Here is a 14,408-nt window from a genome sequence, read left to right on the forward strand (position 1 = left end):
GAGAAATCAGGTGAATTGCCCAGACCCATTGGTATGTAGCAGATTCAAGCCAAGAAGTAGATTTCAGGCTTCTGACCCTTAGGACTGCTCTCTTCCCGTGATTTAATTAGACTGGGTTTCCCTCTTTCCACCTCCGTCCTTGTGAATTCATTAATGTGTTCATCCATTCATTTATTCAGCTAATTGTTTTCGATATGAAGTTATCAAGCATTGAACATGTATGTGGTGTTGGGGGAGATTGCCGTTAACAACAAAAGTTAAAAACGTAATCACAATCTGTAAGCAAAGCCAATGAAAAGTACAGCACACTTCCTCCTGCGTGTGTTACACAGCCCCTGGGTGACACGGGAGCAGTGGTGTCAGGTGTATGAGGTACGAGAGTGCAGTGTGGTGTGAGGAAGCCCAGGCCCTGATGAGGGCTTGGCCCGGCTGGACACATCGCTGATTCTGGCCTTACCTAAGAATGACAGGAAGCCATTTATGGACTTTAAACATGGGGGTTGTGTGATCAGATTTACCAAGTCAGCTAATGTATCATCATCCTAAACCAAAGGAAACAGAATTATGAAGATAAGTACGCTGCCCCAAATAACCTGCCTCATAAATCCGAAGAAGAAATGGTTTCTCTGCTCCCTAGTCCACGAAATTCCTCTGTTCCTATAACTGAGAGGTACTTATAACTGATTGTTTTGATCTACCTAAAAATTAATTCTCGAACACCTGAGCCAGCATGTCACCCTTCCCCCGCCCAGAAAAAACAAAAAACAAAAAACAAAAAACCCAGCAACATATTATGTGTGTTTGTTTTTCTTTAGTTCCCTCATTTACTCATTCAGCAAATTTCTCCCAGTGAGAACATCTGTTTAACAGCATGGTATGTGGTGATGGCAGATGACCTCTGCCTCCGAAGACCTTCTATCTGCCTTTGATGGGGTCGATTTCAAACAGCACAAGGGCATTCTTGCCCCGACCCAGTACGACAGGATGCTGGACTTGGTTTTGTAGCATTTTGCTGGGTTCTCTCTAAACCATTTATATTCTTTTTCTAATTTTTTTTTTCTATCAGTATGGTTGGTTTAAGTTATGGGAGCAATATGGAGTCAAGGAATTTGATGATACTAATTGGTGCACGTCTGTGTGTGTGTGTGTGTGTGCACACGCACGCATGCATGTAGCCACTTACAGCTTTCAAGCTTGGGTCTTATGTGATCCAATTTGCAGAGTCAGCTAACTTATTATCATATGCTATGTATAACTCTCTGTTTGAGTACACACACACACACACACACACGCACAGTCCCTTAAACTGGATTTCTGCTAAATATGTGCATAGACCATGATGTTGTATACTATCCAGATACCCTGAAGACTGGTGAGAAAAAATACAACTTGAGAGTAATTTCGTTCTTATTAGAGAAAATTCTGAATTTCTGTGTACTCCCTGATTCTCTTGGGGAAAACTAGTGAACCAGGCATAAACAATTCAGATAGCACAGAAGGTACCTTCACCTACTTGCCTCTCAGTAGATTAATCCTGTTTGAGAACCACAGTGACAATGCTCCAGTGTTGACTCTAGTGACAGCTCCTTGTAGCTGTCCCTGTGGGGAGCATGGATCCACCCTGTGGCTTTTCTCAGAGGAGTTCCCCCTCCACACACACATTGCTTCCCAGTTGTCAGTAGTTGGCTTTCTTTGGAAAAGCCCTGTGGGTATGCTGCACCAACAGCATCCACAAAGAATGCCCTGTTTCTGTGAAAAACCTTAGTAGACATTACAAAGAAGACTTAGGCTGGGCATTTACAGAGACTAGTTCTGGAAGCTTTGTCAGCCTACCAGAATACATACCAAATCAAAGCACTCCCACCTGCTGTCCAAAACAGGCACTACATTTTTCCCCTACTTAGTTTTGTTAGTATTAAATTCCATTGAAGTCTGGTCAATGTATTTTTGTCTTTTTGCTGGAAACTTGGAAAAAGTGAAAAAATGGGAGACTATGCTTTTTTTATTAATGAGAAGTATATAAATAATTCACCTTTACCCTAGCTTTTTTTTTTTTTTTTTTTTAAGATTTTATTTATTTGAGAGAAAGCACGATGGCAGGGGGAGGGGAGGCAGAGGCAGAGGGAGAAGACAAATTTCTACAGAGCAGGGAGCATGATACAAGACTGAGATTACTGGTTATGTTGTTCTCCAAAGGAAATTCAAACTGCTATTCCAGAAAAATAAGAGTGAATGGATTCTGGACAGGTGAAAATGGCAGATGACCATTACCTCTCCTAAACTGAATTTCAAAATATTTTTTGTCCTGTTTTACCATTTACTGCCAAAACTTTTACCAATAATTTTAGAAAATTTTAGCAAATGACAGACTTGTTATGCTTAATCCTAACAACACTGTTACAAAAATAAAGTACAGTAAGTAGATCAGAAAGGAGGAATAAAGGATGTCTGGGTAGCTCAGTGGCTTAAATGACTGACTTGATTTCTCAGGGTCCTGGGATCAAGCCCCACATAGGGCTCCATGCTCAGCAGGAGATCTGCTTCTCTGTTCTCCCCTTTCCTGCTCTCTATCCACTCTTGCTCCCTGCTTCTCTAAAATAATAAATAAATATTTAAAAAAAAAAGAAAGGAGGAATAAAAGCAGTGACCTTAGTAAACTAAGCTCATGATCAATCAAGAGTATTTTTGAGACCATTTCAATTATTCCAACAGATTTCATTTATGAATGTCAAAGAATCAATGGGTGAGCCTTGGAGCTTGCTTCTTGTTATAAGTGATTTAAAAGTGTCTTGAGAATTTTGATGACTTCCCTCGGGCCTCAGAGGCAGGTAATAGCGTTCCTTGGACATAGCCAAAGAGACTTTCCTAGGGCAGCATTTCAAAACAGGTTGTTCCCAAATCCCCTGAAGTTTTCAAAGGTTTTCCCATGTTTCTGTGCTTCAGCATGGTATTTTCCTCTGTTTCATTTTTTTTAATACTCCAATGGCATATTAATGGCATAAAAAGTTACCTTTTTAAGGGAACTCTTTGGACACGGGCAGTCTTATATAAAATAACTGTTCTCAAACTCTTCAGTCTGAGGACCCCTTATGTTCTTAGAATTTATTGAGAATTCCAAAGAGGTCTCCTAAAGTGGAGGTTAAATTTAACATATAGGTTAAGTATAATAATCCTTATCATATTAGAAATTAAAATTTAAAATTTAAAAATGATTCATTAAAAATACTAAGTCCATTATATCTTAGCATAAATAACATTTTTTCATGAAAAATAGCCATATTTCTTAAATTACAACAAATGGTGAAGAGATTAAAATAATTTTACATGTTTGTAAATCTCTTTAATGTCTGACTTAATAGAGCATAGATTCTTCTATCTGCTTTGGATTCAATCTGTTGTGATATGTTGCCTTCGTTAAAACATATGAAGGAAATCTGGTTTTGTATAGATGTGTAACTGAAAAAAGGAGGAATTTATTAATAGCTCTTTCATATAGTTGTATATATCCTTCTTTAATATCCTACCCAAACTCAAAGGATAACAGTTTCATAAGGGTTAATTACGTATCAATAAACTCATCATGTTCTGTTGCATTAAAATCCATTGGTCTATCTTGCAGTTTAAATGGGTCTTTTATCCATGCATGATTTATAACATCATGCTTTTAGGAAGTATCGGTTCACAAAGTCATGCAAATCTTCCATATGTTGACACATTTCATTATAAAAATCAATACAGCACATTAATTAATATCACCACTGATCTCATAAGAGAAGACTTTAAGTATTAGGATGCTGTCAAGCTCCCAGTGGTGCATACAAGCTTTTCAAAATTTTAGTTCCTGCTTGAAAGCTCAGATTTATCATTGTCCACAAATTCTGTCCATTGTCTTCCTTAAAGCAATCGACTTACTTCATTCATTTTTGAGAAAATATCTGCCAAATATTCAAGTTTGTGTGGCAGTGAAAAATATGTGATTACTAGAAATTGGTGCTGTTGCTTTGATGTGCTAAGGTAACAGCAGATTTATCCAGCATTGTTTTTAGACTTTCAGTGAATTCATCAACACTGGGAAAAGCAACAAATATCTTACTTAGTACTTCTTTGAAAATTGTTTTGACCTTATGTCACCACCTCCTCCCAGGATCTTGGAGATTTCCAGCTGTTTTGCTATAGAGTGAACAAACATGGCCATTACTGGAGATCACATTGAAGTTTGCCATGTGGACTTGACCAGGCATGCTTTTAGATAAATCTTATTCCCAGGCCCATATCACTATTGCTTTGTTTATGTTTATAATGGACAGTGGGTCAAGACAGAAGCACAGGTCCATGGCCACTGAAGTAGAACCTGCTCTAAGGAGCAAATTATATTGGACCAAATTTTGTCTCAAGATGCATGCTCTTAAATAGAGCACAAAAACCAATGGTATAAACAAAAGACATCATTAGTATTGATTTTCTTTTGTTAGGAATAAAGAATTTTTACATTAATAAGGTGGATGATGTATAAAATTTAATCTTTATTTTTTTCTCCTTTGTTATTTAAAAGTGAAAGATAACATTTTAGAAACAGGTTAAATTATTGTTATGTTTTCATTCCTTATATCAGTGATGAGAGGATTTTATTCTATTTTTGTTTTTTTGTTTATTCTATTTTTGATATCATAACACAAAGTGAAATTTCTATCCCCCTGGTAATATACATTTGATGTTGATACAAATCATGATATGTCTTTTTGAATTTATATCTTGGTAGATGGATTTTCTTTATGTAATGATTTTAAGAGGCATATGTTCCTTGTTAAGTAGATAAAATATATTGCTTTACACACATATATTATAATTTTATTTTAATGTGAAAGGAAGTATTTTTGAAGACAAAAGCACCTTTTTGTATTCAGCTAAAGTGATGAAGATCCTAAGGGTGTTTCAGAAATTATATATTAAAATAAAAGAGGCTGTCAAAAAAACCCCTAAAACTGTAAATGCTACACTGTGCTATGCTTCCCTGTAAGAAACATACCATGCATTGAAGGGTCTAGGGCATCCTTGTGCAATAGACAGTATGATTTATATTCTCTCTAGATAAGAAGGTGGAAGGTGGTAAGAAAATCTCAGTTCTTCAGATACTTAGAAGGAATACAACAGGCACATCTTACTCTACCTGCATGCAATCCTTTCTCCTCTACGCAATGGGTCTTGTCACTCTATGTGCACCATTGGATCATGAACTCTACTCATCATGTCTCTACCTCACTTTTCTTTGGATTTTAGATTTTCACCAGAATTCCAATATTTCCAAGAAGAATTACCAATTAGTCCAGCATCATTAGTTTTACTCTTTGGCCCTACAGATAACACCAGGACATTGGTCCATGATTATTGGATACTGGAACTCATTCAAAGCTACACAAGTCTCATTGAGAGGAAAACTGGAGAGAAAATATCTACTCTTAGAGTAGATTTTGGCGGCCTGCCAACTTTTTTTTTCCTCTGGTCACAAAACCATCACAACAATGATCGGACTTTTTCTCAATGATCAGAATTTTTCAATGATTGGATGTTTTCTCTTTTCAGTGTCATACCGACAATGCTGAAGCCTATGAGTTTCTCAGGGACCTACACAAATATTGGATATTAAAAATAAATAGTAGCACCAAAATTCCTAAAGAAACCACCAGATTTAATAGTAATGAATATTTAATTAAATCATTACAAAATGTGACATTAGGCCCACTTAATTAATTGTTAAATTTATTACTAAAACAATTCTGTTATATTGGAAAACAATTTCTAGATTAGGTGGTGTAATACTGCAAGGATTCCTGAGTGTGCTTGATTACTCTCTGGAAATCATAACCATTCATGAATCAATTGGATTATTCATAGTCCAATAATTTCTGAAGCAAAACTGTAAAAAAGCATTTGAATTATATACAGGACAAATTACATTTAATGTGGGGTTCGAGGGCACCTTACATGTTTGCTATGATGTACAATAGAAACTTTAAAACAAAGTGGGAGCCATGAAGCTTTTAACATAGCCCTGGGACAACTGTCTTTTATTACTTAGACACCAGTTTATCTCAAATAACATATGTTATTTCCAAGAAAATGCCTTCCCTAGAAATGAAAGTAGAGTTTGTAATAAGCACACTTTGGTATATTTTTAAAAAGCCTTGACTCTCATTTAGCCTTAAGTTATTGATTAGAAACTTTTAGCAATATGACTGACTTGGGGAAATCATGATATGTCTCTGCTACTACAGAAAGATACTGTGTATTAGAAAAAAAATAAGACAGAGGAAAGATATGTCTCTGAATTTGACTGATTTTATTTCTTTGATGCTAGATGAAAGTGTTTTCTTTGGTTGAAATGCACTAATCTCCTGTTTCTGTGTAGATGCAGAGAAGGAGAAGAGTCATTTGTCTGCTTTCCGAAAGCAAAGAGAACTCTGATACTTCTAATAGCAGGGATGCCTGGGAGATTATCCTGTAACAGTACCAAGGACATGATTTTGAAGAGAAATCCAATTCATCTTAAAGGGAAGATGAGAAATGATTGAGAAATGACGATCTTTAAAACAAAACAAAATAGTGATAAGTTGTGCCCACTAAGAATAAAAAGAAAGAAGTATTAAGTCACACAATCCACTGGGTACTTATTTAATAAAAACTTTAAGATGATCATGATTTATTACTCTGGAAACATCCCATGATAATACTGATGAGGTTTTAGAATATAGGTGAGGTTCAGTGAGGTGGAGGCCGGAGCCAAACCAAGAAAGAACTCTTGAGACATCTTTGGTGCAAAATGGTGGTTTATTAAAGCACGGGGACAGGACCCATGGGCAGAAAAAGCTCATGCCCCAGGGTTGTGAGGAGTGGCAGGTTATGCACTATGGAGTTGGGGGAGGTAAGGAAAAAGGGAGGTTTCAATAGAATTTTCATATGCTAAAAAGGACCTACAAATACCTGATACCCAAGGCCTTGCCATTATCAAGGTTGTTTTTCCCTTCTTAGCAAGGTATTAACATTAGATTATTGGAAGATTCCTAGAGAATGTCACATATGTCCCACCCAGGAGTGGGGGTGGGGGAAGGTTGCAGGGTATCAGCTTTTGCTTTGTCTTCCACCAGCCTTCTGTTCCCTCATCAATATCTTATGCCAAAAAGTTCAAATTAGTTTTTTCTTTTCTTTCTTATTCTTTCTTTTTCTTTTTCTCTTTCTCTCTTTCCACCCTCTTTCCCTTCCTGCCTCCCGTTTCTTTTTTTGTTCTTCCTTTCCCCCTTTGATTCTCTTTCTTAATCCACTACCTTTTTCTTATTCCTTCTTACTCTCTCTACACTTGATCATCAGGGAAATTTCATATACAATATCAAGTGTTACTTCTAGGATGATGATAGAGTTTACAAAGCAAGAAGTTTTCCTTGAATGTAGGATAATAGGTGCCTTTTAGTGCATCATCAGTCTCTTAATGGAATGGAGTTTTTCTTGGGGGAAGAAAGTTCTACCTTAGATCTCTTTTTAGGTGCATGTCCATTGTTTTTGAAAAAAAAGCCTTGGCAATTTTTTTTTTTTATATTAGCAAAATTCAGGAAGAAAACTTGTTTTTAGTTTCATGGCTCCTAGGCTTCCTTGTTTAAGGCTCAGAGCATAGTGTATTTCCAAGGATAAGTGAGCCGGACGATTTCACGTCTATGTCACAGCCCGGAAGAACCTCCGTGAGGCTTGGCTATAATCAGAATCTTTTCTAGGATTTTTGGGACTTCTTTAGACAATTCTTTTAGTCAAAGGAACTTTGGTGGAATCAACATCATAAAGATTTATTTCACCAACTTGATTACATAAATACGATAATAAATGTGAACTGTGTTTAAGAACCATGAAAAACTGATAGAAGATGCAGAATGAGTGAGATAAAGATAAACCCAACCCTCAGAATTTTAAAAATTAAATTTAAAAATTGTTTTAAAAAACATGACACCATTAAGCAGCAGTGTTATGCAGTGTGTATGTGTGTATGTTTCTGTTTGCCTGTGTAAGCACGTGTACCTAATGAACTTACAGTCGTAGTGTTAGTCTACTGCTGTAGGTAGAATCATAACCCATAGGAGCCATGTTGGGATCTAATAATTGACTCCAATGTAACCTCAACATTAGAGTTAGCCCACAGGGTAGTTGGCTAGTAGAGCAATCTTCTGTGTATAATGGGGATTTAATGGCTCATACTGGAATACCCAAGAGGGCTTGATGAGCTGGTACATGCTCTGGATTGCTGTCCAATGGGAGTAAGGAAAGGCCTTTCCAGGTCATAATGAAATGGAGGAGTTTGCATGGATTTTGGTACATCTCAGTCTGTTCATTAGAGATATCAGTGTCTATGTTCGAAAGAGGCTGGTTAAGTCAAAATCTGACTGGAAACCTAGCAGGAGAAATTAATCCCTAGGTACACTGGATAATGTAAAAGGCCTTCACTCATCAGATAATCTCCTTAACATAAACTTGAAAAATACCTTAAGTAAAGAAATATTATTTGCCATCCTTTCTTAGGGAAAGATACTGAATTTTCTGACTCCAAGTGACTAAACGTGCTACCACAGTAAGGGGATATATATAGAAACATTGGCCTCATTATAAAAACATGTCAACCAGGATTCTGATGGATGCTTTACCTGTTGCTTTATATAACAAAAGGTGATATGCTAAGGTATGCTTCCTGGGAAATGAGCTTAATTTCTAAATTACAGTGATAGTTTATGTCACTATATAATACTGTTATATTTAAACACCTTTCAACAGTGGGTGAGTGGGGATGCCTGGCTGGCTCAGTCAGTGGAGCTTGTGACTCTTGATGTCAGGGTCACGAGTTCAAGTCCCATACTGGTGTGGAGCCTACAAAATAAATAAATAAATAAAGTAGGTGCGTAGATACTAGAATCATCTGCATAAAACAAAGGAAGGGAGAGTTTCCAAACGTCATGCCTCCTCTGAAATGGATCCTAGAAGGTCATAGGCCTTTGAATGAGAATCACTGCCTTTGCAAGTCGGAGAGCTAGGCTTTGAACCCAGACCTTACAACATATTCCACATTATCTTCATTGCCTTCACTTATTTTAGGAGTTGGCCTTGACCTTTTCTAGGTTAAATTGAGTGTTTTCAGTGAAAGAAAAGTACATATTAATTGAACACGTATTATGTGGTCCCCACCAACGTAAGTGCTCAAAGCTGCAGTGAGCACGGCAAACACGGTGTAAGTGGTCAGGTGGTCTTGGAAGAGAACTGGGACGCTTGACAATAGGAAGGACGCGCTGAAGTTGGTCATCGGAAACCGGTAAGACTTAGTCTGATGAAAGTCCTCACAAGGGCACACCGTGAAGTGACGGACAGAGGCAGGACTGAACGCAGAAACTGAGAGAGGAGACAGTTGCATGTGTTTTGAACAGCAGAACAGTGGAAAGAGAGTGGATCTGATCAGACGAAGCTACATCACAGGAGGCCTTTGAAAATTAGTTGGGTGTGTTCCAAGTGTTTATCATATGAAATATGGGGTAAAGGGAAAATTTTGAACAAGGTGGAGGGCTTTAAAGTAATCTAGGAAACTCAGTCCATGTGTTCAAGTTAGTCTTTTTTAAGATTTTGTTTATTTTTTTTATCTGAGAGAGAGCGCGAGAGAACACGAGTTGGGGGAGGGGCAGAGGGACAAGCAGATTGCCCCACTGAGCACGTAACCTACACAGGGCTCAGTCCCAGGACCCTGAGATCATATCTTGAGCTGAACTCAGATGCTTAACCAACTGAGCTACCCAGATGCCCCATGTCCAAGTTAGTTTTGAGCAGAGAGATTATGGGGGTTAGCCGGGAAGTTTCACACACACACACACAGAGGCAATCTTTATAGCTAATGCTATAACTCTATAGAGTAACCTTAGAATTAGAAACAATTTAAATGTAGTCCAGTTAGAAGATGGAACATACCCAACACTCAAAAAGTAACAGTTAATATTAAACAAAAGCATGGTGTCCATTTTCATTGTATGACTTTTTTCTTCTCTTATCAAATATCCTCAAGTATATATGAAAATTAACATACTCTCTGTACCTTGTTGGATGAAGGGAACTCTTTCCATCCCCAAATTCTAACCTCCAAAGTAACCTGTCCATGACCTGGACGGCCCATTTGGGCTCCTGAAATAGAAGAAGAGGTAGGGGAAATGCCTTTATAATTTGGAAAAAAAAATACTATTATTATGAAAAATGGCAAGAGTCTTAGAAAGTGGTTATAAAATTGAAAGTGAATAGTGAATCAGAGAAATGCTCCACTGAAAACATGATAAATGTATTCAGGACAAGCACAGTGATATTGATTTCAAAATTAGAAAAAAAAAAATAGGAGGGAGGAAAGGAGGGAGTACAGAAGGAAAGAAGTTTTGGAGAAGGTGACAAAGACATTTCAGGACCTAGGAGACCTACAGACCAAATCTGAAAAGAAAGTACCTAGAGTGACTCTGTCACCTGCTTTTTCCCTGAATGGGGCTCTGGCTCTCGTAATCACTCTGTAGAAACTAACCCTAAGTGAGGTAAAATGTCCGAAGGAACAAAGAGCTGGACTTCTGTGATTTATTCTTTATTTCTAGGAGCTGACTGCAAATAAAGCTTATTTTAGAGTCCGTGGTGATGACATCATTCCATCCCCCGCCAAAGACTAGCAAGCGTCAGAAGTATTTGAGGGTTTGAAAGAAGATGCAGCAAAGCAGAATGGGGATCTGAGCGCTGTTTGTCATTGCCAATGTCGCTCAGCTAATGCTCTTCCTTCTCCCCTTGTTCACAGAACCGAAAGTAAGCTGCAAATTAGGCCGTTCTGCCTCCACGTCAGGTGTGCCCCCGCCATCGGTCACTCCTCTCAGGCAAGCCAGTGACCTGCAACAGAGCCAGGTACCATCATCGTTAGCCAATCGTGATTGACTTCCTGTGATGCAACATGCCAAATGCTTCCACCTCTGTCTGTCGTGTGTTGCTGTAGACAACTTTTGCATTTGCTTTTATTTTTCTATGTGTGTATGGGTAGAGGGGCTGAGTCATGGCAGTCTGTGTTCTCATCCAAAAAGGACAGTCTTTCTTCTCTGTGACTGGTGAAACTTTTTTTGCTGTTTGTTACCAAATCGTTTTTTTTGTCTCTGGTTCCCATCATTCTGTAATATTAATGTAGTAAACTTGTACTGTATGTATTGGCTTAGCGGTTATTTTTTTAACAATTCTTTCTCTCTTCCATGTTTTGTGTACTTTTATATTGTCTCTGAAAATTTATCAATCTTTGATAAATTTACCTACTTTGTTTTATGTAGATTTCTTTTTAAATGTTTTGTCTACAACACTTGCACAGATGTTGTCAATGAATTTGTACATACCTTTTACCTCTTATCCTATTATACTGTAATATTTGTGGCCATTCTGCTTTTATTTCTATTTAGCTTGGAGCATGATTGTAAGACACTGTGAATCTCGATGTCCTTATAAATATTCATATACCAACTCATCTGGATTGAACACGGCAGCTAGTCTTCTTCCTTAGGCCATAAAGACAAATTGACAAACCAGATAATCTAGATATTTACCAAAAACTATAGACTAATAAGGCGATCTTTAAATAAATGACTTTCCTCTCTTATCCCAACAACATCAGAAATGTTCTCAGAAAGAGAATGTAAGTGTTCATGCATGGTAAATAAGTTTTCTATTATCACTTGGAGAAAAGAGTCAAGAAATAAAGACGTAAACTAAAATATCATTTAATCCTTTACAGGAACAGTATGTTGCTCTGATGTTCATTTGGGTACATGGTGGTCTATGGGGAATTCAGTATGGGGAAAATCATGACACATAAAATGTCTATCTGTAACTCACCCAATAACAATTCAGTACATCTTAATTTGTGAAGCTTAATTGTTGTTACTGTTAAGTATTATGGGTGTTAAATAGGATAATGTTATCCTGGAGTGATTTCTCTCCGCTTCCCGGCTTTAATCTTTGTATTCATAAAATTCTTCTGAAATAGTAAATTATAAAACTAGCGATGGTACCTCCATGGGAACTGTCCATTACTGATTAGCAAATTACATATTCATCAATTATTTAAAATGTCAAGCTATTTTAAAAACATAACTAAGCAGAATAATTGCATTTTTTTTTCTAATGGGGGACATGGTGCTTTTTAGTATTTTGGTCTGGCTTAAATATGCACAGGATTTGATTTATGAATATATGTGACATCTATAAACATGGAGAGATGAGAAACCTCTCTCAAGGACATCTCAAGTGTCATTTAGAATTCCTTGTGTCTTAATTTAAAATGTTAAATGCTTTCATAACTTGACGTATCCAGCTCGAACACTTTTGGGGCAAAAAATTAAGTAGAAACGATAAGATAATGGATTAATAAATAACACAATTAACCTCACTAAGATAAACTGCCACTTCAGTTGATTTAAAGCCATTTCAAAAATGTTACATTTGCCAAATTTAAAGTTTAAAAAGCTGGATACAGAAAGGAAAGAAATTTAGCTGACTGTCAGAAGATTGCATTCACATAATCCATTTTATAAGGACATGTATCTTGCTATTACATTGCCCTCAGTATCACAAAGTGGTTTTCTATTCTTTGTTTTGTTTTCCATTTTTTTTTCTAGTTATCTTTATAGTTGTTTCATCTTAAGCCCCTTTAACTCTCAATGAAAGGATGTTCTTGGGGTAAACTTCTGGAATAAAAACAAGACATAATGTTTGTGTCTTTGCATTATCAACTGTTTGCTCACCTGATGAGATACCCTTTATTCTTCCAAATATAGCAACATGAGAAAGCCCTTTACATTGCTTGCACACTGTTAGTTTCCCTACAAACTGCAGAAATCATGACATGCACCCATAAAGTAGATGGACTGTCACAGCTCTGAACTAGAAGGTGAGCCTCTGAGACTCTCCTCTGTGGCTTGTGACCTGTTGTAGTGTTCGCCTATCCCTATATTCTGGAACTAAGGAGGTCAGCACGGCTCAGAAGAACCCTGCTTTGCACCCTGTGACCTAGCTTTGAACTAAAGTCTGTGGCTACTTACTGAAGATCCTCCTCTCACCTAATTCCCTGGCTCTTGACTGAGATATGTCTTTAAGTAACAGCCACAATGATACTGCCCTTTGTTTGGTAATCCATGTCGACTGGCTGACTGTAAGAGTGAATATTCACAAACCAACTTGGATATGGAACGCTTAGCATTATCAGACAATCACCCGCATCATCTCTTAAGCAGTTTTTCTGATACCAGGATTCCCAACAATTATTTAAACACATTCATGCTTGATAGGCGATAAATCCGCTTCTTCCTGGGAAATCATGGAAAAACCATATGATTTCTTTCAAACAAACGGAAGCAATCATTAATCCCTAAAATAATTCCAACAGTGCTTATCAGCTGAGGAACTTGGCTTTAGGATATCTGTGCCATTTTAGCCATGTTAAGGGACATTACCATTTGTAGAGGAGGAATTGTGTTTTCTTTCAGATTGTTTATTCATATCTTATCGTTCTCCCGTTTCCTCAGTGCAAGTTTTTGACTTACCCTTACGTGCTGTGGTAGGAGCTTTCTAAGAAGTTATAAGAGGGGCATATGGAAGTGCTTTACATTGGTCCAGCAAAGAAGTACAGAGGTGCCCACAAGTGTCCCCCTCCCACAGCCTAGGCCAATAATGATGGCCCCACCCCTCCATCCCTGAAGAGTCTAGAGACAGCTGTGACTCACTGAGCCACAGAGAAACCTAATAATAAGAATAATAATTCTTATTATTATTAACACTGACTGTCCACCATGAGCATTTGTGTATTAAAAGAGGTCAAGATAATGTTTGCTTGGTTTTGCAATCTTTGGGCCTCAGATAACCACAGTAGACCCAGGATTTGTAGAAATGTGTAATCTTATCTGACTGGATGTTCAAAATATGTAAGAGAAAATGTAATGCTCAGGAAAGATGTTGTAAAGCATTTAGAGTATAATATTATTTGAAACTCAGAGAGATGAAAACAATTTTTTTTCTTTCTTCATTCACTCCAGAAGAAGTAGACTAGACATGGGACAAGATATTTCCTTGGAATTTTATTGCAATGTGGCCACATATCTGGGCCTTTTTCTTAAAGTAAATCTTTAGAACCTAAACTGAATTTCTGTTCCTGCTAGGAAAATGCTGTTTTCTGTAAAATGGCATAGAAGTCATATTGAACTTGGAGCACATGTAACTTTTTCTTTTTTTCTTCTGTAGTAAAGTAGAAAGCCATGTGTTCAGAATAAAGGGTTTGACCACTTTTATAGATGGTAGAAAATGATGTTCACATCGTTCCTCTGTATCTGGCCTGGAGCAAG

At 37.3% G+C, this 14,408-nt stretch overlaps 1 protein-coding gene across 4 annotated transcripts in view; it reads left to right on the forward strand.

The window, feature by feature from the left end:
• NYAP2 (neuronal tyrosine-phosphorylated phosphoinositide-3-kinase adaptor 2) overlaps positions 1-14,408 on the forward strand; it is a 309,354-nt gene that overhangs the window by 199,922 nt on the left and 95,024 nt on the right. For 3 of the 4 annotated variants that reach the window (XM_032857361.1, XM_032857363.1, XM_032857365.1), the window contains one exon: positions 10,835-10,938. In XM_032857361.1, the coding sequence (XP_032713252.1) occupies positions 10,835-10,938 (104 nt within the window). Of the gene's footprint in view, positions 1-10,834; positions 10,939-11,474; positions 11,695-14,408 lie in introns of those variants that run through there. The other variant, XM_032857364.1, reaches the window with a different exon arrangement.

Source organism: Lontra canadensis, unplaced genomic scaffold (genome assembly GCF_010015895.1).
Source record: "Lontra canadensis isolate GAN:19392208 unplaced genomic scaffold, GSC_riverotter_1.0 scaffold13, whole genome shotgun sequence".
Classification (NCBI taxonomy): domain Eukaryota; kingdom Metazoa; phylum Chordata; class Mammalia; order Carnivora; family Mustelidae; genus Lontra; species Lontra canadensis.